At 35.5% G+C, this 26337-nt stretch overlaps 1 protein-coding gene across 1 annotated transcript; it reads left to right on the top strand.

Moving 5' to 3' along the window:
* The first annotated feature begins 2444 nt into the window (after nucleotides 1–2444).
* On the top strand, nucleotides 2445–5377 carry LOC104115323 (transcription factor bHLH30-like). The gene is made up of 2 exons (XM_009625919.4): nucleotides 2445–3433; nucleotides 4680–5377. Exons 1-2 carry the CDS (start codon nucleotides 3179–3181, stop codon nucleotides 5145–5147), a joined length of 723 nt encoding a protein of 240 aa, XP_009624214.1. The 5' UTR covers nucleotides 2445–3178; the 3' UTR covers nucleotides 5148–5377.
* Nucleotides 5378–26337: the final 20960 nt, after the last annotated feature.

Genomic DNA, 26337 nt, shown 5'->3' with positions numbered 1-26337 from the left:
TAATTAATATTTTTAAGCTTTTATATGATGAGCTAATGTTTCTTGCGGTTTTTGACTTCGGACCTATTCTGAATAATATTAAATACTAGGGAAATGCAATTTTATTTTATTGCAACTTTCAACATCTATCATTGCAATTCTCAACTACTCTACTGGTCGATTTCTAGCTTAACCGTATTCTAATCATAATTGCGCAGCTAAGTTTTATTCTATGAAACTGAAATGCTTAAAACCCTAATGACTTTGTGAGAGGCTAGACCAAGTGTGTGAGAGATTTGGGAGGGGTGCTGAAGTTTTAGTTTATTATCACTTATACTTTTTTCTTTGTTTTGATATTTTGTGCATTACTTTTTTGCTTCTTTTTTTCCTCTTCGTTGAGACTTGTCCAGTTTCAATCCTATCAATAGTGTCACGGGGGCGTTTTCCGTCGGCCGAAAACCCACCCACTCATGTACGGCAGTCAAATCCCTACTTGACTCAGCCTTCACCCGTTTTCTTTTCAATTTCGAAGTTTAACACTTATAATAATTTCAAAGCAACAAAAAACATGTAAAACATACGCAGGATTACGGGAACCCCTCCCACCTTTTATAATAATGAGTTAGAAAGGAAAATCTCGAATTTGGCAAGGTACTGCCACCCTTAGCAGTCACCAACTCACAAAATCGCCAACACTTGCACAATCTGCCTTCTAAAAGGCCCCTGCCTAAGACATTTGAATGGGTAAAACCATTCAATATCCTTTAAATTTTACTGGATTCAGAGGCGTCCCTAAGCATCCCTGTGAATATAAACACCCTTTTTGGACCGTTGGGGTTATATTAGAACCAACCAATGCACGTTGTAACCTTTCATTACAAAGAAACACTACATAAGTTTTTCTTTAACGTATTTTCTTCTTTTTAAGGTAAAATGACAAGGGCAACATTTAAAATCATTAATATGTTGAACACTCACACCTTTATCTAATATTTTAAACAACTACTTTCTTGGACATGTGCGTTGCCCGTGTATTCCATACTAATCAATATAAATATTTTATAATGGTAGTAGAAACAATATTAGAATAGTTTAGCAATTTCGTTTTGGATAAGAAAACAAAAGAATTAATTAAATATGCTGAAATCTTCTAACAACACTAAGTAATGAGTGTGAACGATCCATGAAATGGCCTCTTATAATTAAAAGTAAAGAAAAAGGTAAAGGAGGATGACTGTATAATACTTCAAATTAATATTGTGCCACGATTTGTTCTCTCGAATAAGATCACTGCATAAGATAATATGAAGAATAATTTCACATTCCTACTCCATATTACATAGAATTGGCTAAAGATAAAAGGATGCTAACTTTGACGCTTACAAGAAATGAAAAGAAGATAAAGTTACTATTTCTTTTTAACTTTTCCTATAGAAGAAACAAGACTACAAAATTTTTGAAATAGTTCTGTTATTGTATCCCACCACTTTATCTCTTAGTGATTTGGTGAGTCTAAGAAGCTCAAAGGTTTTGCAAAAAATTCACCTAGCTCCTAGTGATTCCATTAAGTTTACAGATCGAGAAGGCTTTGATAAAGTTAAACCGGAAGATCAAAAACAACTTTTTTAATGGTAAGAGCATTACAAAATACTTATAGATGTTAGGTGATCATTGATCACAAGTAAATTACTCTTTAATGATTTTCTGCAACAGATGAAATAATTTTTCGCTATGTGCGTTTTCATTCTTTGGGATACAAAATACAGACTTTATGATGTAATAATAAATTTTGTGATCAAACCATTACTTTTATTTGATAAAGCAATTGAACTTACACGCGTGACTCTTTTACCTTTACTAATGAAATGTTTCATGTTTGATTTTTGACAAGAAAACTAAAATTCAAAATGACTGTAAGAGCTGGTCATGTAAATATATTTCTCATTTGTGGCCATCAACGGCTTCCCATGTTCTAATTTTCAGATTTTACTTTTACTTTTAGTTATTTATTTTTTAAAAAATTGTTATCTTTATAGAATATATATTAAGAATTCATTTAGAATGCATACAAAACTTAAAGGTCAGATAAGAGAAAATAAATAAGATAGAATATGGGGACGGTTAAAATTAGCTCTAACATATATATGTATTGCAGGTAATTGAAGAGACTCAACACCGTTATCATAGTGATTAATTATTACTACTATTTACTATTGAAAATCTTTACCTTTTTGTTATTTTATTAGAATGTAAGTTTATATTTTTGTACAAAGTTTTATATAGAGTTGTGATTGATTGAAGGACAAAACTGTCACCCAGTTTTTAATGGCCATTTTCGCAATCTAATTTTAATTTTAGAAGTTTCCACTCATAAGGGCCAACTTACTTAACCACTTGCTTTCATTTTTTAATTCAAGTATACGTTGTCTTTTATTTACAACAAAATACACATTGCTTTAATCTTGTTTGCTTGAATTAGCAAATTTTCAATTCTCTATTTTATATCATCAACTCCTCCTTAAAACCCCATAAGCCACAGGCAGAGAAGAGTCAAATTTTATCACAGACCAGAGTACTTTTGCATCCTCTGTATCTAAAAACCAAGAACATCAAAAAGTCTTCTGTCTACTTTGTCCTTTTCAACTACACACAAATTCGAACGAAGTACAGCATCTTTGTTTCTTTTTATCTGGGGTTTCGATTTGTTTACTTTGTATATTCATCGATTTCCTCAACAGGGTCAACCTCATATTCATCGAGATGCTGACCATTAGAAAGAAAATGTGGATGTTTTCTTACTAGTTTTTGTCTTCCCCATAATTTGTTTAAAACTGCACATTTTTATCTTTTTCCTTTACCTCTTCTATGGCAGTTATGTTCACAAGTATCACAAAAACCACCACTTTGTCTGCCGCCAAGATTTGCTCATATTTCAAGATTGCCCCTCGAATGATCTCTTTCTGGTTTGCTCCTACAACTCGACCTCCTGGAGCTGACCCTTAGATTTTTCTGCATTTTTATTTTGTGTCATTCAGTTGTCAAATTTGTTATTGAATCCTAGTGGTTAAAAATCTTTGCTTTAATAACTTATGGTTTGTTGAGTCTTGTTGTTTGATATGTGAAATATAGCGAAATAGTCAATAATAAACTACAAGAAAAGATATAAAGGGATTGTATTGGTGTGCATTAATTTGTTAGAATGAACTGTCAGATTTCTGGGAATTTAGGTGGATTTTATGAGAATGAGGCAAATGGGGTTCCACAAAATTTGGTGTTGGATAGTGAGAAAGGTGAGTTGGTGAAGGCTAGTGGAAGAGTTGGGAAGAAAACTGGAAAATCAGAGGGAAAAAGTATTGCTGCATTGAAGAGCCATAGCGAGGCAGAGAGACGGAGAAGGGAGAGGATCAATGCTCATTTGGCCACACTTCGCAATCTTGTGCCATCCTCTGACAAAGTAAGTTCTCCCTTTCTGTTGATAATGGAGAGTATAAGAATGATAGTAGTAACTGAGGTTTTAGATTACTTGTCTGGTGCATGAAATTTGGTTCTTATGTTGTTCCTTTTCTGATCATGGTATTGCACAGAAAATGTCTGTAGTATTTTAACATGTTGTATCAGTTAAGCTGTCATATTTTTCTGGTTATTAATCTCATGTTTTATGAACGTTAAATGCAGTTATCACTTAGGTGCTTGATAGTGTAAAAATTCCTTAAATTGTTCTTTAGTCGTGAATTGTTGAAAGATTAGTGTTGTATCACTTACTAAATCAAGTAAATTAAATGGTTAACCTTGTTTGAATTGTAACATAACAAGCTGTATTCCCAAGCGAGAAGAATTAGAAGCGAACTTCATTTTGGGTGCTTAAATAATCTTGAAGGCTTAAACCACATTACTCTGTTTTCTATTGACAAAAAGTTCCTAGTAACCAAAAGATAAATCGGCTTTTTTCCTACTTGTTTCATTTATGTGCCTGTGACTACCCTTTCAAGATTTATATAGATGTGTAGTTATTATTCATTTGTTTCTTTCTGTTTCCTTACCCCTTTGTTCGGCTATGTGAAGTTCAACATGTTTTGGTTGGATATGGTCCTTTCATCAATGTAAATGTTTCTGGAATAAAGGTCAAAGTTCTTTCGAAACTTGTATTGATATTATATATCTTAATTTGTATTAGAATTTTGAATTTTGAATTAAGGTTAACCAGTAGAGTGCAATGTCGGCTGCTGACCTCTATGTGTTGATCTATTATGCCAACACGTTTTGATTTGTTCAATTAGTTAGTTATATTATTGTAGTTAGGACTGTGTCTCTTGATCATCTTTTGACTTGGTTCGCCAATTAATTAGTTATACTATATTGCAGTTAGGACATTGGAGCAAAACTGACAAGATGACCTTAACAACCGTGAGCTAACCTTTTGACTTAAATACTTATTTTCTATTAATTAAGAAGATCATTTTCATGTCGTATTGTTCCAGAATAACTATTTCTGAACTGCAGTCCCATAACAATAAGCCAAAGTTCTAAGCAAATTTTATCCTAGCACTTTAATAAGCCAAGTGAAAATGATAAAGCTGTTGGAAAATTGAGGTAAACTGAAAAGCTAAAAAATTGTTAGGATTTGGAACTTACTTGTGCAGTAAATTGTGGATGATTTACTTCTTTTGAACTTCAACTGAAGATTGGAACTTTTACTTTAGATGGACAAAGCAGCACTGCTAGCTGAAGTAATATGCCAAGTGAAACAATTGAAAGAAACTGCAAGCCATGTTAGTGAAAGTTTCTTCATTCCATTGGACTCTGATGAAATAAGAGTTGAAACAATTGCTGAAAATGCAGGAGATGGAACATGTCTTTTCAAGGCATCCATTTGTTGTGAATACAGGCCTGAGCTTTTGTCAGATTTAAGACAAGTTATCAATTCCCTTAACGTAAATTTGGTGAAGTCAGAAATATCAACCTTAGGAAGTCGAGTAAAGAACATATTTGTCTTCACGAATGTGATCGATGGAGGACATGCCAATATCGAGGCTCGGGAAATTCTCTTAACCTCTGCTCGACAGGCTTTTAGTTCTGTCCTGGACAAAGTTTCTGCATTTCCAGAATATTCAACCTATTCGAACAAGAGACAGCGTATTTCTTGCTTTGATACTTCAAGCTTATTATGATCACGATTATACAGCTTGTATATTGTCTATGATGTTTCATAGTATGTTGTATCAAATAATGGTTGATTTGGATTGGAAGTTCATGTTATGTGTTACCTCAGTGGCCCGATGACTATGTCTATAGTTTGTTATTACTATGTCTTTGTACATGCATGAAAGGTGGATTTCTTAAACGGAGGATAATTGTGAATGATGAATAAAGTTTTATGCATAAAGATCATTTTATGAAATGTTGAATGAAGCACCTAATTTAGGAATTTTGTTATGGGTGACAAGAGTGTGTTGTTCTAGTGGTAAGCACCTTCCACTTCCAACCAAAATGTTGTGAGTTCGAGTCACCCCAAGAGCAAGATGGGGAGTTCTTGGAGGGAGGGAGCCGAGTTTCTATTGGAAACAGCCTCCTTACCTCAGGGTAGGGGTAAGGTCTGCGTACACACTACCTTCTCCAGACCCCACTAATGAGATTATACTAGTTTTTTGTTGTTGTTGTTGTTATGGGTCCTCAGGTTTCTTCGGCTTGGAGTTTACAAATAATGAAATAAGTACATGGGCCCTTGTCCAAAGAGAATTAAAGTTGGATCGTTCCAAATACTGTCCACAGTCCAGTCCAGAAAAATAAAGAATTCATACTTTTCAGCGATCTTATTCCTTTTTATCTTTTTGTCCCCCATCTTTTCTTTCTATTTTAGTGGACTCTCCATTTTTTGTTTAAAGTCGCCATCTTGATTAGCTCAGCTTGCCGTTTTGTTGGTTCTAAAATTAACAAGGACTGAAACTCGGACATCTGTCCAACTTTACGTAAATGTTTTGGATACCAACGTTAACTAAAGTTGTAGGAAAAGGAAAAGAATAACGAAACTTTTCGCCAAGATAAACAGCATAATACAACATAAAGTTTAAACGTCAAACGCAAATGTTTTTATGAGATTTTCTTAAAAGAAAAAGAAGAATTTTAACTTTAGCTAAGTCTCCTATATTTCTCTTTTATTAATAGTTCCCAGGATTTCTAACTCACCTTTGCCAAAAAACTACCCATAGATAAGCTTTTGTTCTAACGTGCATGTGATTTTAACCACCAAATTAACACCAAAAAATGACAGCTTCAAAGATGTTATGAATCTCGCAAACTGTCGCAAATGAGCCGACATATCCATTTATTGTTTACTTTTTTCTATTTTAGTTGAAATGTTAAAGTACATGTATATGCATGTTTATTGGCCCAAGTGAAGTTTGTTTTGATTATTGACAAAGGAACTTAAGCATGAACCAGGTACATACACAGTGTACACAGACATAGGCAGATTCAAGCACAAGGCATACACGTGAAAGAGATAAGCTTAAGTGGTTATATCCAGGGGCGTATACACCTTGTCCTATGCGGTGTCACGGGACACCGCTTCGCCGAAATTTTTTACTAGTTATGTATAAGAAAAATAAAAATATTAGGGATAAATATAGAAAATGACACCGCTTACATCTACAATAAGTTATTTATTTGCTCATTTCTTCAAATTGTGACACTGCTTATGAAAAATCTTACATACACCACTGGTTATATCCAATATCTCCTGAACGAAAAGGCTGCATAAGTGATAAGGAGAAGGACTCCTTACTCGAATAGAACTTTATCCTAGATAAGGGAGGAGCTAGAAGTTGAAGATTACTAGAACTCTTCCACCATGGAAGAGTATAGCACTAGAACTCTAGTTATTTCCTATTCTACTAACTCTATATATTTCAGGATGTTCTCATTTCACATGGACGTACAAACATTAAAGTTAAACGTGAGTTGAGAGCAAAATAGCAAGGCATTTTGCAAGCAATTTTTGTGTGATTCAAGTGTGCGAACCTGAAGCTACATGAACCAGATAGAAGAACAAGTTCCAAGTGTCTGTCTTTTACTCTAGTTTCATTGTAGTAGGTGTTTCAAATTGTACCTTTCAGCTTTATCTAGAAGTAATTGTACTAGGTACTCTGAATATTGTATTCAAGTTAGAGTTAACTTGAAGTTGTCGCAACAGTTAGAGGCTGGTTGCTACAAAGAGTTAGAGGTAATCCTTAGGTCTACAAAGAGTTTTGTAAATGTTATTTTTAGCTCAGTGATTTAGTGAAGTGTTGGAAAAACTCCTACTGGGTAGTAGGTCGTAATTTTTTTACCTTTTGAGCCAGGTGTTTTTCACATAAAAATACTTGTATTCTTTACTTTCCACATTTATTATTCCACTACAGTAGTATAAGGAACACATAGAAGAATCAGGTCCTTCTATAATCTGTGCACGCGAAAAATTGGACACCACACAAATCACCCCCCTCTTGTGTGGTATTGAAGTACAAAATATCAATTGATATCAGAACAGGTTATCCTTGAAGAGGCTTACACCTTAAGAGAAGATCAACATGAGTGCACTACCTGAAAACTGGGAAGGGCAATTTATTCCTAGGCCACCACTCTTTAATGGCCAGTACTATTCTTGGTGAAAAAACAGGATGAGAGATCACATTATAGGAAAGGACTATGAGCTATGGGACATTGTCACCGATGGTCCACTAACTACCTTGAAGAAAAATGCTGAAGGAGTAGATATGCCAAAGACAAGAGCGGATTGCACTAGGGGTGCTTATCGGGCAGATCGGGCGGATAATTACACTTAACGATTTGGCTTAACGGTTATGGGATTATAAATATAGTAATCCGCTAGCCACCCAATAAGACAACGGGTGGATTGATATCGGATTAACAATTATCGGGCGGCTTATCAGTTAAACCATATAAAAAAAATTTAACAATCATTCAATCAATACCAGGACTATACATACTGTCATTACACATATTAACCAAATTTGTAAAACAAGAAAAGCATATTCGTTCGGTAATCAGTCAAACTTTCAAAAGGACAGTCGTTCATAATCAATCAAAAGGCAAAAGCTTCAGCCTTCGCCCTCAAAGTTCTGACGCTTAACCTAGCTAGAAGTTGTAATTCGATTATGTAATATGCAAATAGATAAAGGTACAACATATGAGAAAAATCAATATTCATATAAAACTAGGCAGCCACTTGTAATTGAATCAACAAGTTGGAAAAAGAATAGTAATATACAAATAACAATGAAAATGAAAGACAGATAAACACTGGTACTTTATATACATAGGGGTAAAAGTATAAATATAAAAAATTTCAACGGGCTAACAGTTTACCCGATGAGAAAATTGAGTAATCCGCCCCCAAACCGTTAAGCCGTTAATTATAAAATCTCAATCTGTTCCCCATCCATTAGCCCGATAATCCGATACCAATAAGCCAATAAGCCATCGGTTCGGCTAACGATTTCGGTTCGATTTTGAACAGCCCAAGATTGCACTGTTGAGGACTTAAAGAAGTGGGAGAAGAATGCTAAAGCCAAGAAATGACTTGTTTGTGGACTTGGTCTAGATGAGTACAACAGAATCCAAAGATGTGTCACTGCTAAGAAAATTTGGGACACACTGCAAGTGGCTCACGAAGGAACACCTCAGGTGAAGAGATTCAGAGGAACTCTACTGTACTCTCAGTATGAGAACTTTGCTATGAAGGAAGGAGAAATTATTCAAGAAATGTACACAAGGTTCACTACACTGACAAATGAGCTAAAATCTCTTGGAAGGATTATTCCTGAAGAAGATAGAGTCGAGAAGATACTGATTAGGGTTTTGCCTATCACTTGGGAGAGCAAAATCACTGCCATCCTGGAATCAAAGAATATTACCACTCTCTCACTGAATGAATTAATTGGAAATCTCACTACCTATGAACATAGGAGAAAAACCATAAAGATGGATGTACCTAAAATGGAAAGGAGCTTGGCACTCAGAATCACTGAAGGTTCTGATTTGGAAGATGATGAAATGGCTATGATCATCAAGGACTTCAAGAAGTACCTTAGGAGAGGAAATGGTTCTTCAAAATGTGGAAGCTATAGCAAGTTAAAACCTCCTGAGAAGCAAACCAATGATGGATGCTACAAGTGTGGAAAGACTGACCACCACATCAAGAACTGTTCTTTGTGGGAAATTGAATGGAAGAAGAAAAGAGTCAAACGAAGGAACAGGAAGAAGGAATAGGTTCAACCCAAGAAAAGCAACAACAAAGGATCAACCAAGGCTATGGTCGCTGCTACGGGAGAAAGCTAAGATGGTGAGGATGAGGATGAACGAGCACTTATGGCCATTGGAGAATCTGATGAAGAAACTGAGGTAAATGTCCTTCATCTCAAAGATAAGATTAAATTTTTGTCTAAAGAAAGGTTATCTGAGTTACTACTGGAGCTAATTGATGAATTTTGAGGATGTAAATAACGAAAAGGAACAACTGTCTAAAGAATGTGTGATTTTGAAGTCCAAGTGCAAAAACCTGGAACTTAGGGTTAGTGATACTGTAAGTGAAAATATTGTGTTGAAGAATCAGGTTCATGCACTTGACTCAACTATCCTAAAGCTTAGATCTGAAAATCTAAAATTGAAACTAGGAACATGCAAAAATATAGTTGATCACACACAACTTACTTTGGAAGAAAATATAGGAAAAATAAAGGATGGTTGTACAAGAGAGATGAACAGGTAAGAATTCTAAAGGAGGATCTAAGCAAGGTCAAGCATGAGCTAGACAGAACCTGTAAATGGAACAGATCCTCCGATGCACTTTCATGGCTACAAGAAGACCATAGTAGCAACAGAAGAGGACTTGGCTTTGGGAACCGGTACCTAAGTGGGATCCCAAAAGCAAGTATCTTACACTTCCTGAGAACAAGATTTGCATACACTGTGGTAAAAAAAAGTCATTATAAAAGTGAATGGACTGCAAAAGAAATGGCAAGTCAAAAAAATAAAGAATTTGTTCAAGGGAAGAATAGGATACCAAGTTAGGCTAAAAAGAATATGATTCATCCTTTTGCCTATAGAAAGGGACCCAAAATAGTTTGGGTTCCTAAGACTAACCCCTGATTTCCTTTTACAGGTCCAAGTGAAGGGGAGTAGCAAAATATAGTATATGGATAATGGCTGCTCAAAGTACATGACAGGAAGCAAGAACCAGTTCCTTTCACTTGAATACCTTAATGGAGGTAATGTCTCCTTTGGAAATGGGAAGAAAGTTGAGATCATTGGGGGTTGGAAAGGTAGGTAAGATTGATTCTCACTCTATTAAGAATGTCTACTTGATAGATGGATTGAAGTACAGTTTAATAAGTGTATCATAATTATGTTATAGAGGTAACATGGTAGAATTCACCTATACAAAATGCTTTGTGATTAATCTTACCACTGACAAGATAGTTTTGCAAGAAAAAAAAGTGAACAACATATATGTTGTAGATCTGTACATACTTTCAGATAATGAACTCACTTGCTTAAGTGTGTTGGATAATAATCCCCTCTATTGGCACAAGAGACTTGGACATGCCAATCTAAGTCAACTCAACAAACTAGTCTCAAAGGACTTGGTAACAGTGCTGCCTAACATTAAGTTCAAAGAAGATAAAGTTTGTGAGGCTTATGTAAGGGGAAAGCAGGTAAGATCCTCTTTCAAAAGCAAGAAAGTGGTAAGCACCAACAGGACGATGGAACTGGGCCATATGAATCTTTGTAGACCAATGAGAACATTGAGCAGAGGTGGTAAGACATATATTATGGTGCTTGTTGATGATTACTCTAGGTTTACTTTGACATTGTTTTTAACATCTAAAGATGAAGCATTTGACATGTTCATTTCTTTTGTTAGAAAAACTCAGAAACAACTAGGTAATCAACTTGTATCAATTAGATCTGATCATGGTACTAAATTTGAGAATACTACATTTGCTGAATTTTGTGATGAGCATGGCATAAATCATAATGTTTCTGCTCCTAGGACTCCACAACAAAATGGAGTAGTTGAAAAAAAGAATAGGACATTGGAAGAACTGGCTAGGACTATGCTTCTTTCTAGTAAACTGCCCCATAGTTTTTGGACAGAAGCTGTGAACATTGCATGCTACATCATAAATAGGTGTATGGAGAGATCTCTTGTTGAGAAGACTCCCTATGAGTTACTTAAAGGGAGAGCCAAATATATCCCATCTTAGGGCATTTGGATGCAAGTTCTTTGTGCACAATAATGGTAAAGACTCCCTAGGTAAGTTTAATCCCAGAAGTGATGAGGGAGTATTCTTTCTCCTAAGATAACAAAAAAAAGGACATAGTCTGATGAATTTTCTACTAGGATCGAAATCTTAGTCTGATGAATCTTTCTCCTAGGATCAAAATCTTAGTCTGATGAATCTTTCTCCTAGGATCAAAATCTTAGTATGATGAATCTTTCTCCTAAGATATAAGACCTAGTCTGATAAACTCTCTCCTAGGATCAAAATCTTAGTCTGATAAACTCTCTCCTAGGATCAAAATCTTAGTCTGATGAATCTTTCTCCTAAGATACCAAAAAGAAAAAGAAAAGAAAAGAGACATAGTCTGATGAATTTTCTCCTAGGATCGAAATATTAGTCTGATGAATCTTTCTCCTAAGATAACAAAAAAAAAGGGACCTAGTATGATGAATTTTTTGCTAGGATCGAAATCTTAGTCTGATGAATCTTTCTCCTAAGATAGAAGACCTAGTCTGATGAACTTTCTCCTAGGATCAAAATCTTAGTCTGATAAATCTTTCTCCTAAGATACCAAAAAAAAACCTAGTCTGATGAACTTTCTCCTAGGATAAATAATCTTAGTCCGATGAATCTTTCTCCTAAGATAGCATACCTAGTCTGATGAATTTTTTCCTAGGATTCGATGTCTTAGTCTGATGAATTTTTCTCCTTAAGATTAAAAATCTAGTCCGATGAACTTTCTCCTAGGATTGAAGTCTTAGTCTGATGAATTTTTTTCTAGGAAAATAATTTTAAAAAAAAAGGGAAGTCTGGATTTTTTTTATTTTAAAAAGGTCAATTTTTAGTTTTCTTAAGTTATCAATCTTTAGTTTTCTTGAAATCAGGGGTCCCGCCTGGAGAATAGGGTCAGTTTTTAGTTTAGTCAAGCTTATTTTATAGTTTTTCGCAAGCTCAATCTCAAATCTAGGAGATGCACTTCCTAGTCTGGGTCTTTCAGAATATACTTTTAGGAGACGCACTTCCTAAATTGGGATTTCACCCCTAGGAGACGCACTTCCTAATTTGGTTCATTCAAGTTTCACCCCTAAGAGATACACTTCCTAGTTTGGGTCATTTAAGTTTTTTAGCAGACGTATTTGCTAGTCTAAATTTTCTTGGTTTTACTCACAGGAGACGCACATCCTAGTCGAGTCTTCAATTTTACTCTCATCATTACATCCTTCATCAATAGCCTAGGTGATTTATAGTTCTGCTAATAACTCACAAATCTTCATAGTGTAAACTGGGACAGAAAAAGTTTCTTTTATTGTTTCCGTTTTGCTGTAGTGGCAGGCGCCCACCTGGAGAACAAGGAAATTCATTTTAGTATTAAGTCAACATCAGGCACCCACCTGGAAAACGAGAGAATTCATTTCAAGTTTTAAATCAGCATGAGGCGCCCACCTGGAGAATGAGAGAATTCATTTCAAGTGTAAGTCATCAGGCGCCCACTTGGAGAACGAGAGAATTTATTTCATGTGTTAAGTCAGCATCAGGTGCTCACCTGGAGAATGAGGGAATTCGTTTCAAGTATAAAGTCAACAGCAGGAACCCACCTGGAAAACGAGGGAATTTATTTCAAGTTTTAAGTCAGCAGGCGCCCACCTGGAGAATGAGGGAATTTATTTTAAGTTTTAAGTCAACATCAGGCGCCCACCTGGAGAATGAGGGAATTCATTTCAGGTTTTAAGTCAGCATCAAATGCCCACCTGGAGAACGGGGGAATTCATTTCAGGTTTTAAGTCAGCATCAGGCGCCCACCTGGAGAACGAGGGAATTCATTTCAAGTTTCAAGTCAGTTGCAGGCGCCCACCTGAAGAACGAGGGAAGTCATTTCAGAATTCAATTCAAGTTAGAAGTAGCAGAAGCTCGCCTCAAGAATACGAGTCGACAGTCCGAGATGACAAAAGGAAGAAGTCTCAATCTAGAATAAAAGAAAGAAAAAAGAAGTGAATCCAAAATGCAGAAGCCGATGAAAGATGTGAACTGCTCAAGACATGGCTGAGGTCACAAGCTTTGCATATATCGTCTTGATCCGAAAAGCTGAAGAAGAATGAACTAGCACCTGCAAGTAGCAAGCATGAAGGTTCAAATCAAAAGTCTGCATGAAGAACCATTCAAGACTCAAGATCAAGCTTCAGAAGACTCATAGAAAGGAATCTTGTGACTCGTAGTTGATAGGTTTAGTTAGTCTTTTTCATTTTGACTTTGGTGTAATAAGGAGCTCAGCAAGCAGCAATAGCAGCAACAACAGTGAAATCACAGCTTCTCGATAGTCCCAGCTATCAAAACTTCCAGTACTACAGTGACCTAATTCCTTTATAGCCAAGGATATGTAGGAAACCTCTAAAGCAAGGTTCGGTCAAACTTTTTTAAAAGGCTTCCCATAGAGTATCAAACGGGCAAAAATTATTCATAATTGCTCACTTTATCTTTGCCCGAAAAATCTTCATGTTTCCGAGCTAAGAGGGGCAGCTGTGAGCACCTAAATTTTGCCCTACATAGGAAATTACTCCTAAAATAGTCCAAAAATAATATTAATGGTTATTATGAATTTTAGGAGTTTCTTTATTTGGTTTTGCATTTAGTTTCATATTTAACATCTTAAAATCATGGAAAAACCCCCCAAAAATGTTCAATGTTGCTTTGCATAGCATTTTAGATTTTAATTGCATTTAGAACCTAATTACATGAATTGATTGCATTATTAAACAAAAATCACAAAAATACCATGGGATTTTATATTTTTAGCTTTTAGTCTTAAATTAGTAATTTCATCTCATTAGTTTTAGGTAAATTAATTATTTAAATGTTAGAAATAGATAATTAGGTTTTGCAAATTAGATTTGATTTAGGAATTAATTTAGATTTTTAATTAATTTGATTAGGATTTAAAATCAAAGAAAAAGCACAATCCCAGCAGCACAATTACCCCAAATTCTGCCCAAACCCAACCCTTCTTTTACCTTATCCAAAGCCCAAGCCCACACCCCAATTCTATATACCTAACATCCATTCCCCTCCCCTTTCTGGAACACACATAACAGACCCTCCCCATTGGAAAAAAATAAAAAGAGTCCTTCTTCTTCACTGAGCCGCCGATTCAGAACCCATTCCCCTCTCTAACGGAAAACATACCCCAACCAGTCGCAGACTCCCTTAGCTCCATCTCCTTGAAGAAGGCGAATCTGATCCCTCCCTTTTTCTTCACAACAGAGAACAGATCAGAGCATTCCCCTTTAGAAGACCTAGGAGCCGCTTTCCCCATTTTGGGGATCATCTCTGAACAAACACACAAAAATTCTGACACACTCTTCATACACACAAAACTTCATTCTCACTCACACAATTCTTCCCTTCCCTTTTGGACCCATGAATATACACCCATAGATACACATTGATGGACGTCAAAGTTTCCTACACACTAAAAGCATCCAAAAGAAGATCTGAAATCACAAAGAAAGAAGAAGCAAAAATGAAAGAAAACTGGGATTTCGAAGAAGCTTTGGAGAGTAATTGATTGCTGAATTTTTGAACTCTTCCCTGGATCTGTAAAAGCCTGTTGAGTCTCGAATTTATGGATGTTTGTTGCGGATAGTTACTGATTCTCCCTCAAAAGTCAGAGATCCGTTTCCTCCCATTTGTTTGTTGTGACCAGGTACTAATTTTTAATTGAATGATATACACCTTCGATTTATTTGAATGAGAATAATACAAATTTATTCATACTTTGTGTTGTTTCATTGGTTGATACTCACCACGCTTTGTCTTGTTTGATTAAAGTTTGCTGCATTTGTTATGTCAGCAAATGGTTTTAAATTTGTTTGTTTTCCATTTAGTAATGTGGTTTTATAGAAGATGGGAATTAGGTGAAAGCATGACGAAATCAGATCTGGGGAAAACGTGGGGAAGTAATGAAAAATCTGAGCCATAAAAGATAATGTTCTTTAATGAATCTGGTGTGATAAGAATTTGGTAAGCAGAGGCCAACGTTCATGGGTTATCCAGTGAGGCACTATTTTATCTTGCTTTAATTTCATCCCAATTTCTTTGTTAGTTTCGTGATCAATCTGATTTTATCTCTTTAGTTCATTAGTATTATAGAATCCAATTTCCATAGTAAATGTTGATTAGTAGCATTCAAAACAAAAGGTTGGATTCATGAGCTATTCTGAATGTTTGGTAGTACTGGTTTCCTAAGAACTTAAACTCCATTTCTTTAGCAGATTTTTATAATTTCGTGTTAATTAATTCACATCACCTCTCCCACAACAATCTTCCATAACTTAGTCTCGCAATAATCTCAAAGTAGTTTAAATAAATAACTTGAACATCGTCGCTTGCTTTAGGCGCTATTAATAATAAATTATCGTGGCCATGGGTACGGTTCCTGTGGCATGGTCATGATGCATAATTCCCAATTCGAGTGTGCGTTTCACGTGACTCGACCATAACTTCAATAATTTAAATAAATATGTTGTGAATCACGGGTACGTTTCACGTGGCGTGATTTGCGATGTGTACAAGAATAACAAGTGTGCGACACCGCGACTTGCTTAAACAAACTCCATAATTATTTAAAAATTATTAAAAGCGATATAGAAGCGGTAATGCACAATAGGTTCTAAAACATGTAATAAATCAGACAATTAGGCCAATTATTACAGTTGAGCGAGCGTGCTAAAATTACGGAACCCAAAAATGCCTAACACCTTCTCTCGGATTAATAAAATTCTTTATCCGGTCTTCTAGTTTTCGCAGACCTTAAACGGAGTCAAATTTCTTCGATTTGGGATTTAAAATAAATCGGTGACTTAGGATACCATAAATCATTCCAAGTGGCGACTCTGAAATAAATAAATAATAGCATTTCGATTATTGTCACTTAAATTGAAAAAACTCCCTTATCCCCTATCCCCTCGGAAAAAGGGAGGTGTGACAGCTCTGGCGACTCTGCTGGGGAAACAAACCTAGAACTTCTGGTCCAGGGTTCAGAATTCGAGCTTAGAATGACGGTTATAGTTGGCTTTTGTTTGTTATCTGATTTTTCACGTGTTTGATCCTAATGTACTAAATGCCGCTTTTTACCGCTTTGATATTGCTTGAACTGTATATAAAATCGTTACGAAACCCTTCTTCTCTCTGAGTCTTCTAAATCTTCTGGGAAGTGCACGCTGGCGTGACTTCTTTTCTGTTAGTGTCATACCCTAATTTAGAACAAGGATCGTATCAGTTACAAAGGCGGATGATCTTTTGGTTCCCGGTACGTTGCCCCCCTCGGCTCGAGTTGTCCGCTCGGGTAAGCCAGGTCTAGAAAAACACACCCAGAATTTAAACTTAGAATAACATAACCTCATGCTAGATCCTAGTAGGTACGTTTGCTTGCATCATGTGCATTTGACTTTGGGGACTCAACACAGGGGTTGGGTCCGTCTAGGACATGTGTACCTAAATTAAAAGACCATCCTGATGCATCTTTTGTGCTACTTGTGTGTTTGTTTGTTCGGCTTGCTTGTTGACTGCCTTCTAGAATAGGGAAAGAAAATCAAGAAAAATAGGAGAGAGAAATTGACCCGGTTCCTGAAAATCCCGGTATTTGAAAAAAAAAAGATCCTGAAACTCTGCTGAATTTTTAGAAGGTTGTCACAAATGAGTCCGAATTTTCAAAAAATGATATTTTCCCCCGGTGCTAAAAAACTGACCGAACTACACGGGTCTGATTCTCACCGGATGTGAAATACATAGGCAAACCTCATCGGTTCCGGCCCACAATTTTCAAAAAATCCAAAAATATTTTCCTTTACTTCCTTCTTTAGAAAGTCTTTCTTTTAGACCCCATTTTTTTAAAAAATACAAAAATATTTTCTTTTTAATTTCTTCTCAAAATACAAAAATATTTTCATTCTTCTTTCGAAAATTGAAAAGAAAATTCAAGATTCAAAAATATTTTCTTTTTATTTAGAAATATTTCTTTCATAAATTCAAAATAAAAGTCCAAAAATCCAAAAATATTTCCTTTCTTCTTTAGAAGTTTTTCTGTCGAAATTTTTAAAAAAATGAAATTTAATTTTTTTTTCTTCTTTAGAAGTCTTTCTTTTCAACAATTCTCAGGAAAAAAAAATAAGCAAATCGAAATCCAAAAATATTTTCTTTCATCTTTATAAGTCTTTTTTTCGAAAATTAAAAAAAAAAATCAAAATCCAAAAAAAAAAGACAGTGTGTATTTCCTTTATTCCTGATCTTCCCGAACTACGCAAGATTTGATTCATGTTCTCACATGATACATAGGCAACCCACATCAGATTCGATTGAATGATTTTGAAAAAGAAAAAGAAAAAAAAGAGTGAAAAAAAAAATAGTGTTCATTCTAACGTGCTTGTTGTTTTGAAATAAAACCTGGTTTAAGGTAGTCAGTTTGTTGGTTTGCAATGGCGAGTTCAGGATCGCTCAAAAATAAAAGCATTTTCTCAACCGAAGGGACAAGTACCACTATTGTGGATCCAACTAAAGTCACGGAAAGGCAATCAGACAAGTTCGTGGTAAAAAAGGAGGCAAATGTTGGTTGACTTTACCAGATTTGAGCGATAGGACATGCCCTTCTCGGGATGATTTGCTGATAGGGAGACATGAGAATTCGTCCAAGTCTTTTGGCAAATTAGTTACTGTGAAAGATTCCCATGTTGTCAATCCTGAAATCCAACAAGCAATATGGGGAACAGTTTGACCAAAAGTCAAAATTTGAGTCCTGAATCCATAGCAATAAAAATGATTGAATGCCGTAGTAATATTGATGTGCAAATTTGTGGCTAAGATGTCGCTTGGTAACTGAAAAGCCACTCCTCTTTAGCCAGGGAGGAGTCTTAGTAGCTTATTTTGTCATCTTTTCTGTTATCTGGGTTATCCAGGGTTGTAACCCAGATTTCAGTTTATTTGTCTTGTCGTCAAATCCTTCTATCCGTTATTCAATGAAATACAATGTCCTTTTGTGTCATTCTATGCTTAGTTCTTTCGCCTCTAGTTCTAGTGACATGACATGCATGCGGAATTTTTGGCCAGATCTTAGAAAATTGATTTAATCTTGAATTGGATAACTGATAAAAAGACATTTTTGACGATGAATAAAGAGTCGAAACACTTCGGAATTAAGCTCGAGTAAAATTCACCTTCAAATCATTGTGAAGATCAGGTTTGAGAAAGAACCAATTGAAGTTTGGCAGAAAGTTTGAGATTAATGAACGGAAAGTGATCTTCGACCACGACATACAAACAGGCATGCTCATCAATGCTGTGATCACAAAAGGATACTATGATTAGCATTCTCGAGGCTGGGAGGCCCTTTTTTTGCTATCCAAACACTTTATACCCTTCTCTACCCCTTTGAGCTGGTGTCATTTTCTTTAACCCTCTCTTGGAATCAAGTCTAGAGCAAAAAAAAATGAATGAAAAAATAAAAAGAAAAGCCCATTCTCCCAGAGTACTAATTGGGGTAATTCTTAGAAAGTTCAAGAAAAAAAAAAAGAACAGTCAAAGGTCCATGCCCCCAGGAAATAGAAGTTGGGCAACTTGTTTTGAAAAAAAAAACAAATAAAAAAAGGAAGAAAAGGAAAAGGAAGATAAAGAAAAAGAAAGAAAGATGAAAAAAAATAGTTAGGTCAGTGTTTGAACTACATTTGACTTGATTCCTTTAAAAAAGGATACGTAGGCAGCCTTACACGGTTCGGTCCAACCAAATAAGAATTCAAAAAAAAAATCCAAAAATCCCCAGTATCTAAAACTGGGGCATGAGTTTGTTTTAGTTTTTTTAGGGTCGATTCCAAGAGTTGTAAGTCTACAACCCATCATATTGAGTCTACTTGGAGCTTTCATGCCATCCTTTCTTTCCAACCTTATCCAAAAACCTTCCTAATAAGACCTCCCGATAAGCCTTCAAGAATGTCAAGAGAAGCATGCAATGAGCAATGGTTGTCACGCGACATAAGACACTGTCAGTTGCTCACATAAGAAAGCAAAAGAAAAAAAAAATGAAGAAGAAAAAATGAGAGTCTTACTAGTAAAAATTCTTACGGGCACTGTAAGGCGACGGTAAGCAGAGATGAATAAATGAGAGAGACTTGTTGGTGAAAACCCCTTGGGACACCACTAGTCGAAGGTGAGTTGTGAGCTGATGCAAAGAATTGGCACAAACAAGCCCGACTTCCAAGGTCATAAGAATGGTGAAAGGGAAGATTGGATTAGTTTGATTGATCAGGCCGTTAAGTCCAAAATGCATGTCATGATCATTAAGGCTAGTTATTAAAGAAAAAACTCTTCCTTTTATCCTTCACGACATGGGCATTTCTTGTTAATATTGTTTCTTTGCATCATTGTGTCCTTCACTCTGAGTTCGTCCTTGTCAAAACAAGCAAGAAAAGATTTCAAAATCTGCTACCAGCTTTTCAGCTGTACAAAGTAAATTTGGCCACCACACTCAGTTGTTACTGTTAACATGTCTTGCAAATTCATGCAAAAGATCCCCCCAAAAGACTCTTGTCAGCCTACTTGGCGCAAGCAAAGATAACTTGTGATTCTCTCTAACAGACAAATTGTTCAAAAAGCAGGAAGTCATTCAAGATATCAGAAAAGGTAACCTAAGCAAAGATCTCCAGTTGGGATAAGGCTGATTGAGTCATAAAACAACAATGGCATTGGGACCGAAACAATCAGGATAGATATAGAAAGTAAAGGTCCCTTGAAAGCAACAACAGAGTCTCTTAGCAGTGCAACCAACTACCAATGTAGTTGGCTTTCTAAAAGAGAATGGACACAAAGCCAAGCTGCCAAAGACATCAAGGCCACTAACCGACCACCACTTTCAAAACTGACAAAATTTTCTTTGTTTGAAACAGGAACAAAGCAGTGTAAGGATAGTGGTTCAAAAAAAATAAAAAATAAAAAAAATAAAAAATAAAAAGAGAAGAGAAGAGCTGACAAAGGAAAATTTCTCAAATCTTTGCCTTTATTTGTCTTTCTAATATGCATAAAATTATGTCATTTCTCTTCACATTTTCCTCCTAGGGTAATGCATCCTAGTCTGATGTATTTTTCCTCCCAATAAAAATCTTATCTGATAAATTTTTCTCCTAAGATAAGAAAACCTAGTCTGATAAATTTTTTCCTAGGATAAACGTCTTAGTCTGATGAATCTTTCTCCTAAAATAAAACAACCTAGTATGATGAATTTTCTCCTAGGATACAAAGTCTTAGTGTGATGAACTTTTCTCCTAAGATAAGAAAACCTAGTCCGATGAATCTTTCTCCTAGGATCGAAATCTTAGTTTGATGAATCTTTCTCCTAAGATTAAAAAAAGGACCTAGTCTGATGAATTTTCTCCTAGGATCGAAACCTTAGTCTGATGAATCTTTCTCCTAAGATTAAAAAAAAGGACCTAGTCTGATAAATTTTCTCCTAGGATCGAAATCTTAGTCTGATGAATCTTTCTCCTAAGATAACAAAAAAAAGGACCAAGTCTGATAAATTTTCTCCCACGGTCGAAATCTTAGTCTGATGAATCTTTCTCCTAGGATCAAAATATTAGTCTGGTGAATCTTTCTCCTAGGATCAAAATCTTAGTCTGATGAATCTTTCTCCTAAGATATAAGACCTAGTCTGATGAATCTTTCTCCAAGGATCAAAATATTAGTCTAATGAATCTTTCTCCTAGGATCAAAATCTTAGTCTGATGAATCTTTCTCCTAAGATATAAGACCTAGTCTGATAAACTCTCTTCTAGGATCAAAATCTTAGTCTGATAAACTCTCTCCTAGGATCAAAATCTTAGTCTGATGAATCTTTCTCATAAGATACCAAAAAAAGAAAAAGAAAAGAGACCTAGTCTGATGAATTTTCTCCTAGGATCGAAATATTAGTCTGATGAATCTTTCTCCTAAGATAACAAAAAAAAGGGAGCTAGTTATTCCTGGGAGTCATTCCTGTTTTGTACTGGGAGTCATTCCTGTTGCTTTGTTTGGTTAAGAGCTGAGCTCCTAATTATAGTTACTGATTCTCCCTCAAAAGTCAGAGATCCGTTTCCTCCCATTTGTTTGTTGTGACCAGGTACTAATTTTTAATTGAATGATATACACCTTCGATTTATTTGAATGAGAATAATACAAATTTGTTCATACTTTGTGTTGTTTCATTGGTTGATACTCACCACGCTTTGTCTTGTTTGATTAAAGTTTGCTGCATTTGTTATGTCAGCAAATGGTTTTAAATTTGTTTGTTTTCCATTTAGTAATGTGGTTTTATAGAAGATGGGAATTAGGTGAAAGCATGACGAAATCAGATCTGGGGAAAACGTGGGGAAGTAATGAAAAATCTGAGCCATAAAAGATAATGTTCTTTAATGAATCTGGTGTGATAAGAATTTGGTAAGCAGAGGCCAACGTTCATGGGTTATCCAGTGAGGCGCTATTTTATCTTGCTTTAATTTCATCCCAATGTCTTTGTTAGTTTCGTGATCAATCTGATTTTATCTCTTTAGTTCATTAGTATTATAGAATCCAATTTCCATAGTAAATGTTGATTAGTAGCATTCAAAACAAAAGGTTGGATTCATGAGCTATTCTGAATGTTTGGTAGTACTGGTTTCCTAAGAACTTAAACTCCATTTCTTTAGCAGATTTTTATAATTTCGTGTTAATTAATTCACATCACCTCTCCCACAACAATCTTCCATAACTTAGTCTCGCAATAATCTCAAAGTAGTTTAAATAAATAACTTGAACATCGTCGCTTGCTTTAGGCGCTATTAATAATAAATTATCGTGGCCATGAATACGGTTCCCGTGGCATGGTCATGATGCATAATCCCCAATTCGAGTGTGCGTTTCACGTGACTCAACCATAACTTCAATAATTTAAATAAACATGTTGTGAATCACAGGTACGTTTCACGTGGCGTGATTTGCGATGCGTACAAGAATAACAAGTGTGCGACACCGCGACTTGCTTAAACAAACTCCATAATTGTTTAAAAATCATTAAAAGCGATATAGAAGCGGTAATGCACAATAGGTTCTAAAACATGTAATAAATCAGATAATTAGGCCAATTATTTCAGTTTAGCGACCGTGCTAGAACCACAGAACCCGAGAATGCCTAACACCTTCTCTCGGGTTAACAGAATTCCTTATCCGGTCTTCTGGTTTTTGGAGACTTTACACGGAGTCAAATTTCCTCGATTTGGGATTTAAAATAAACCGGTGACTTGGGACACCATAAATTATTCCAAGTGGCGACTCTAAAATAAATAAATAAATAATCTCATTTCGATTATTGTCACTTAAATTGGAAAAACTCTCATATCCCCTCGGAAAAAAGGTGGTGTGACAGCCACCCCATAAAGTGTTGTTTGAATTTGTTAACAAGGTTGTGCTGCCCAGGCAGGAAAAAAGGCACATTTTCACATTCATGGACCTGGTCCTTATGGAATGCCTGAATAGTGGGAGGGAGATTAATTGGCCTGGGTTTATTATCCAGCTCCTTGATAGTGTTCTAAATGGCACCAAAACTCACGCCATACCCTATGGTTTCATTCTCACCACCATATTAGATCACTTCAAGGTCCCCTTAAAGAAATGGGATATTAGTACCAACAAGGTTACTTTGGAGCAAACACCTTGACTGCTTGTGACTATGAAATCCATGCTGCTGTTAAAGAACCTGGTTCATCCAAGAAGGTGCATGTGAACAGCAACGTGAGAGTCTTGGTACAAGAGAGTGGGGCTAAGGATGCTGAGATTGAGAGGCTGAAGAAGAGGATGACTGAAGTAGAAACTGAGAGGGATGCTCTCAGGGTTGAGCTTGCAAAGGAGAAGGAGAAGAATGATGTCATTCTTCATGATATGCTGAAGCTACTTCAGGCCAGAAACCAAGAACATAGTCCTTCCCAGCCTTGAAACCTTTCTAGCCTAGTTAGACAAACCAGTGACCCGGATGGGATTTTTTTTTGTTCTTTTTGCTCATGATCTAGTATCTTTATTTTTCTTTATGCTTTGTATATGACTAGTATCAATGTTAATCAGTTGTTTTTGTGCTTTAACTGTTTATTGATGCTTCTTAGATAGCTAATATCATTAGATTGATATATGATGCTTGACTCCATAATTGCATTTGAAGTAGCCCTAGTGGCCATGAGTAATATCTATTAAAATATGTTTATCTAACATACTTATGCAACTTTTCGATGATGCCAAAAGGGAGAAGATAGGTTGTGCTTTTTTCTTGGACCGTGATGTTTATAACCCAATGAACCTGGTCCTTAATGATTTGTGACTTTAAAATGGAAAGTGTTCTAACATTGTGTCGATGTTGAGCTGAGTTGAAATAGGGCTTATGTTTATGAAAAGCACAGAGTTTGTTATCATCAAAAATGGGGAATTTGTTGGCCTAAGTGAAGTTTGTTTTGATGATTGACAAAGGAACTCAAGCATGAACCAGGTCCATATACAATATGCATAGACACAGGCAGATTCAGCACAAGACATGCACGTGAAGGAGATAATCTTAAGTGGTTATATTTGATATCTCCTGAATGAAAAGATTGCATAAGTGATAAGGAGAAAGACTCCTTACTCGAAGAGAACTCTATCCTAGATAAGGGAGGAGTTAGAAGTTGAAGATAACTAGAACTCTTCCACCATGGAAGAGTATAGCATTAGAACTCTAGTTATTTCCTATTCTACTAACTCTATATATTTTAGGATGTTCTCATTTCACAGGAACGCAAACACGCTGAAGTTAAACGTGAGTTGAGAGCAAAATAGCAAGGCATTTTGCAAGCAATTCTTATGTGATTCAAGTATGTGAATCTGAAGCTACATGAACCAGATAGAAGAACCAGTTCTAAGTGTCTGTCTTTTACTCTAGTTTCATTGTAGTAGGTGTTTCAAATTGTAACTTTCAGCTTTATCTAGAAGCAATTGTACTAGATACTCTGAGTGTCGTATTCAAGTTAGAGTTAATTTGAAGTTATCACAACAGCTAGAGGTTGGTTGCCACAAAGGGTTAGAGGTAATTCTTAGGTTTACAAAGAGTTTTGTAAATATTGTTTTTGGCTCAGTGATTTAGTGAAGTGTTGGAAAAAATCCTACTGGATAGTAGGTCGTGATATTTTCACCTTTTGAGTCAGGTGTTTTCCACGTAAAAATATTTGTGTTCTTTACTTTTCGCATTTATTATTCCGCTACAGTAGTATAAGGAACACATAGAAGAACCATGTCTTCTATAATTTCTGCACGCAAAAAATTAGATACCACACAAATCACCCCTATGGTGTGGTATTAAAGTTCAAAACATCAATGTTATTGTTGTATCCTTGAGTTATAAATTGTTAATTACTTATGCCTAGACTTCGCTCACATTTCACAACGAGTTGTCTGCTCATACATCATTTAGTAATAAATAAACTCTATGCTTAATGTTAGTACTACATCGTGCGACTTTTTTTTAATTTATTCTTAATTTTAAATCTTTTACAATATTAATTCCTTTTGGTTTGTGCAGCTTAGGAAGTGAAGAGAGATGATAATTTAATCTGAAAAAGGATAGTGTTATGGAACTAGCTAGTGCTAATACATAAATTTTTCGTAAATTAATTTAAAGTTCAAAGTGAAAAAATAATATTAATTATCAACAGATTATGTTCAACATTTTTTAAAACGGCATAAGTGGAACAAGCTAATCCAAAAAAGCTCCGAAGCAATTTTGCAGATACAATAAGAAAGTTCACAAAATGTTAAAGGAGTTACGTATCTTCATTTCATATGATATAGTCTTAAAGCTCTATTATTTTCTTGAAGATTTCATTTTCCTGAAGAGATACAATCAAGTGGATTCTTGAAAAATATTTCCTCTCAGCTCTAAAATATGAAGCCCTTTTTCTCCTTAGTGTCTGTATTGAAGAAAGACAACTCATAAAAGTTTAGCATTGAGTTTGTTATGCTTGGGATATAATTTTAAGCAATACACACACAAAATATAAACGTATGAATCACTTACCTTTTCAAACAATAATTAATAGGGCATTTAAATTGTTCAAATTAGGAAAACAAGTAAATGGCAGTCATTCTTTGATCACACTGGGGCTTCACCATTATATCGAACTAAGACAAGGAGTTGTTTCTTTTTATGATTAGTATGGTTGGTGGAACACCTCATATTACCACCAACTTAATTCTCTTCTACCACCAAGAAGGAGGGGAGGAAAAAGAGAGGGAAAACAAGGTGCACCAGATGATGCATTATTTGATCTCAAAGCCTAATTTTGCACATGTGGTACAATTAATTTGAATTTGATGCCGACTATATATTCATATCGATACCAACATCTTTTGGTGGAATCTAACGTGGGAATGCCACCCCAAACACAACACTACTCTCTATAATGCAAATTCCACGACCTAATTTATAAAATTGAGAAGAGAGTTATCTTTTTCTTGATTATCTAAAAATTCTTGAGGACTAGCTAACGTATAGTTCTAAATTCGATGAATAGTGGGTTTGTTCATTTATCCTTCTTTTTGTTCGTGACATAATTCAAATTCGTGACATATATTTAACCCATACATTGTGCGCTCTTGCCACTAACCAAAACCCCAGTGGTATTTCTCTTCTTCCTTCGTCTTACTCGTTTTTCTTTTCACCTTTTCTAACTTTATTTTACCTCCCTTTTCTCGATTCCCCTTTACCATTCGAAGGGAAAATATTTAAACAAATATATGTTGGGATTTTAAGCTTGTGTAGTTTAAAGAGGGTGAATGAGAAATGAAGGGAAAATGAAATATTTGAGTTTTCCTTGGCAAAGGGACATTGTCCCATATCGGAGGAAGAAAAGGCTTTTGATGGGTATATATATAATTGCTCTTCTTCTAGCTCTTAAAGAGTTAAGAAAAAGGCAAGCCTCGCGTCGCCGTCGCTCGGCTCGGCTTCAGATTGATTAATCTTTTTGGACAAAATTCCTTTCAATTATTTAATTAACAAAAAATTCAATCTGAA

Source organism: Nicotiana tomentosiformis, chromosome 2, assembly GCF_000390325.3.
Source record: "Nicotiana tomentosiformis chromosome 2, ASM39032v3, whole genome shotgun sequence".
Classification (NCBI taxonomy): Eukaryota; Viridiplantae; Streptophyta; class Magnoliopsida; order Solanales; family Solanaceae; genus Nicotiana; species Nicotiana tomentosiformis.
Note: the sequence above shows the minus strand (reverse complement) of the source record. Positions and strands in the feature narration are given on the sequence as shown.

Coding starts and splice junctions, on each gene's coding strand:
- LOC104115323 (XM_009625919.4), top strand. CDS start 3,179: ATGAACTGTCAGATTTCTGGGAATTTAGGTGGATTTTATGAGAATGAG. Junction 3,434..4,679: donor TTGTGCCATCCTCTGACAAA/GTAAGTTCTCCC, acceptor CTTTTACTTTAG/ATGGACAAAGCAGCACTGCT.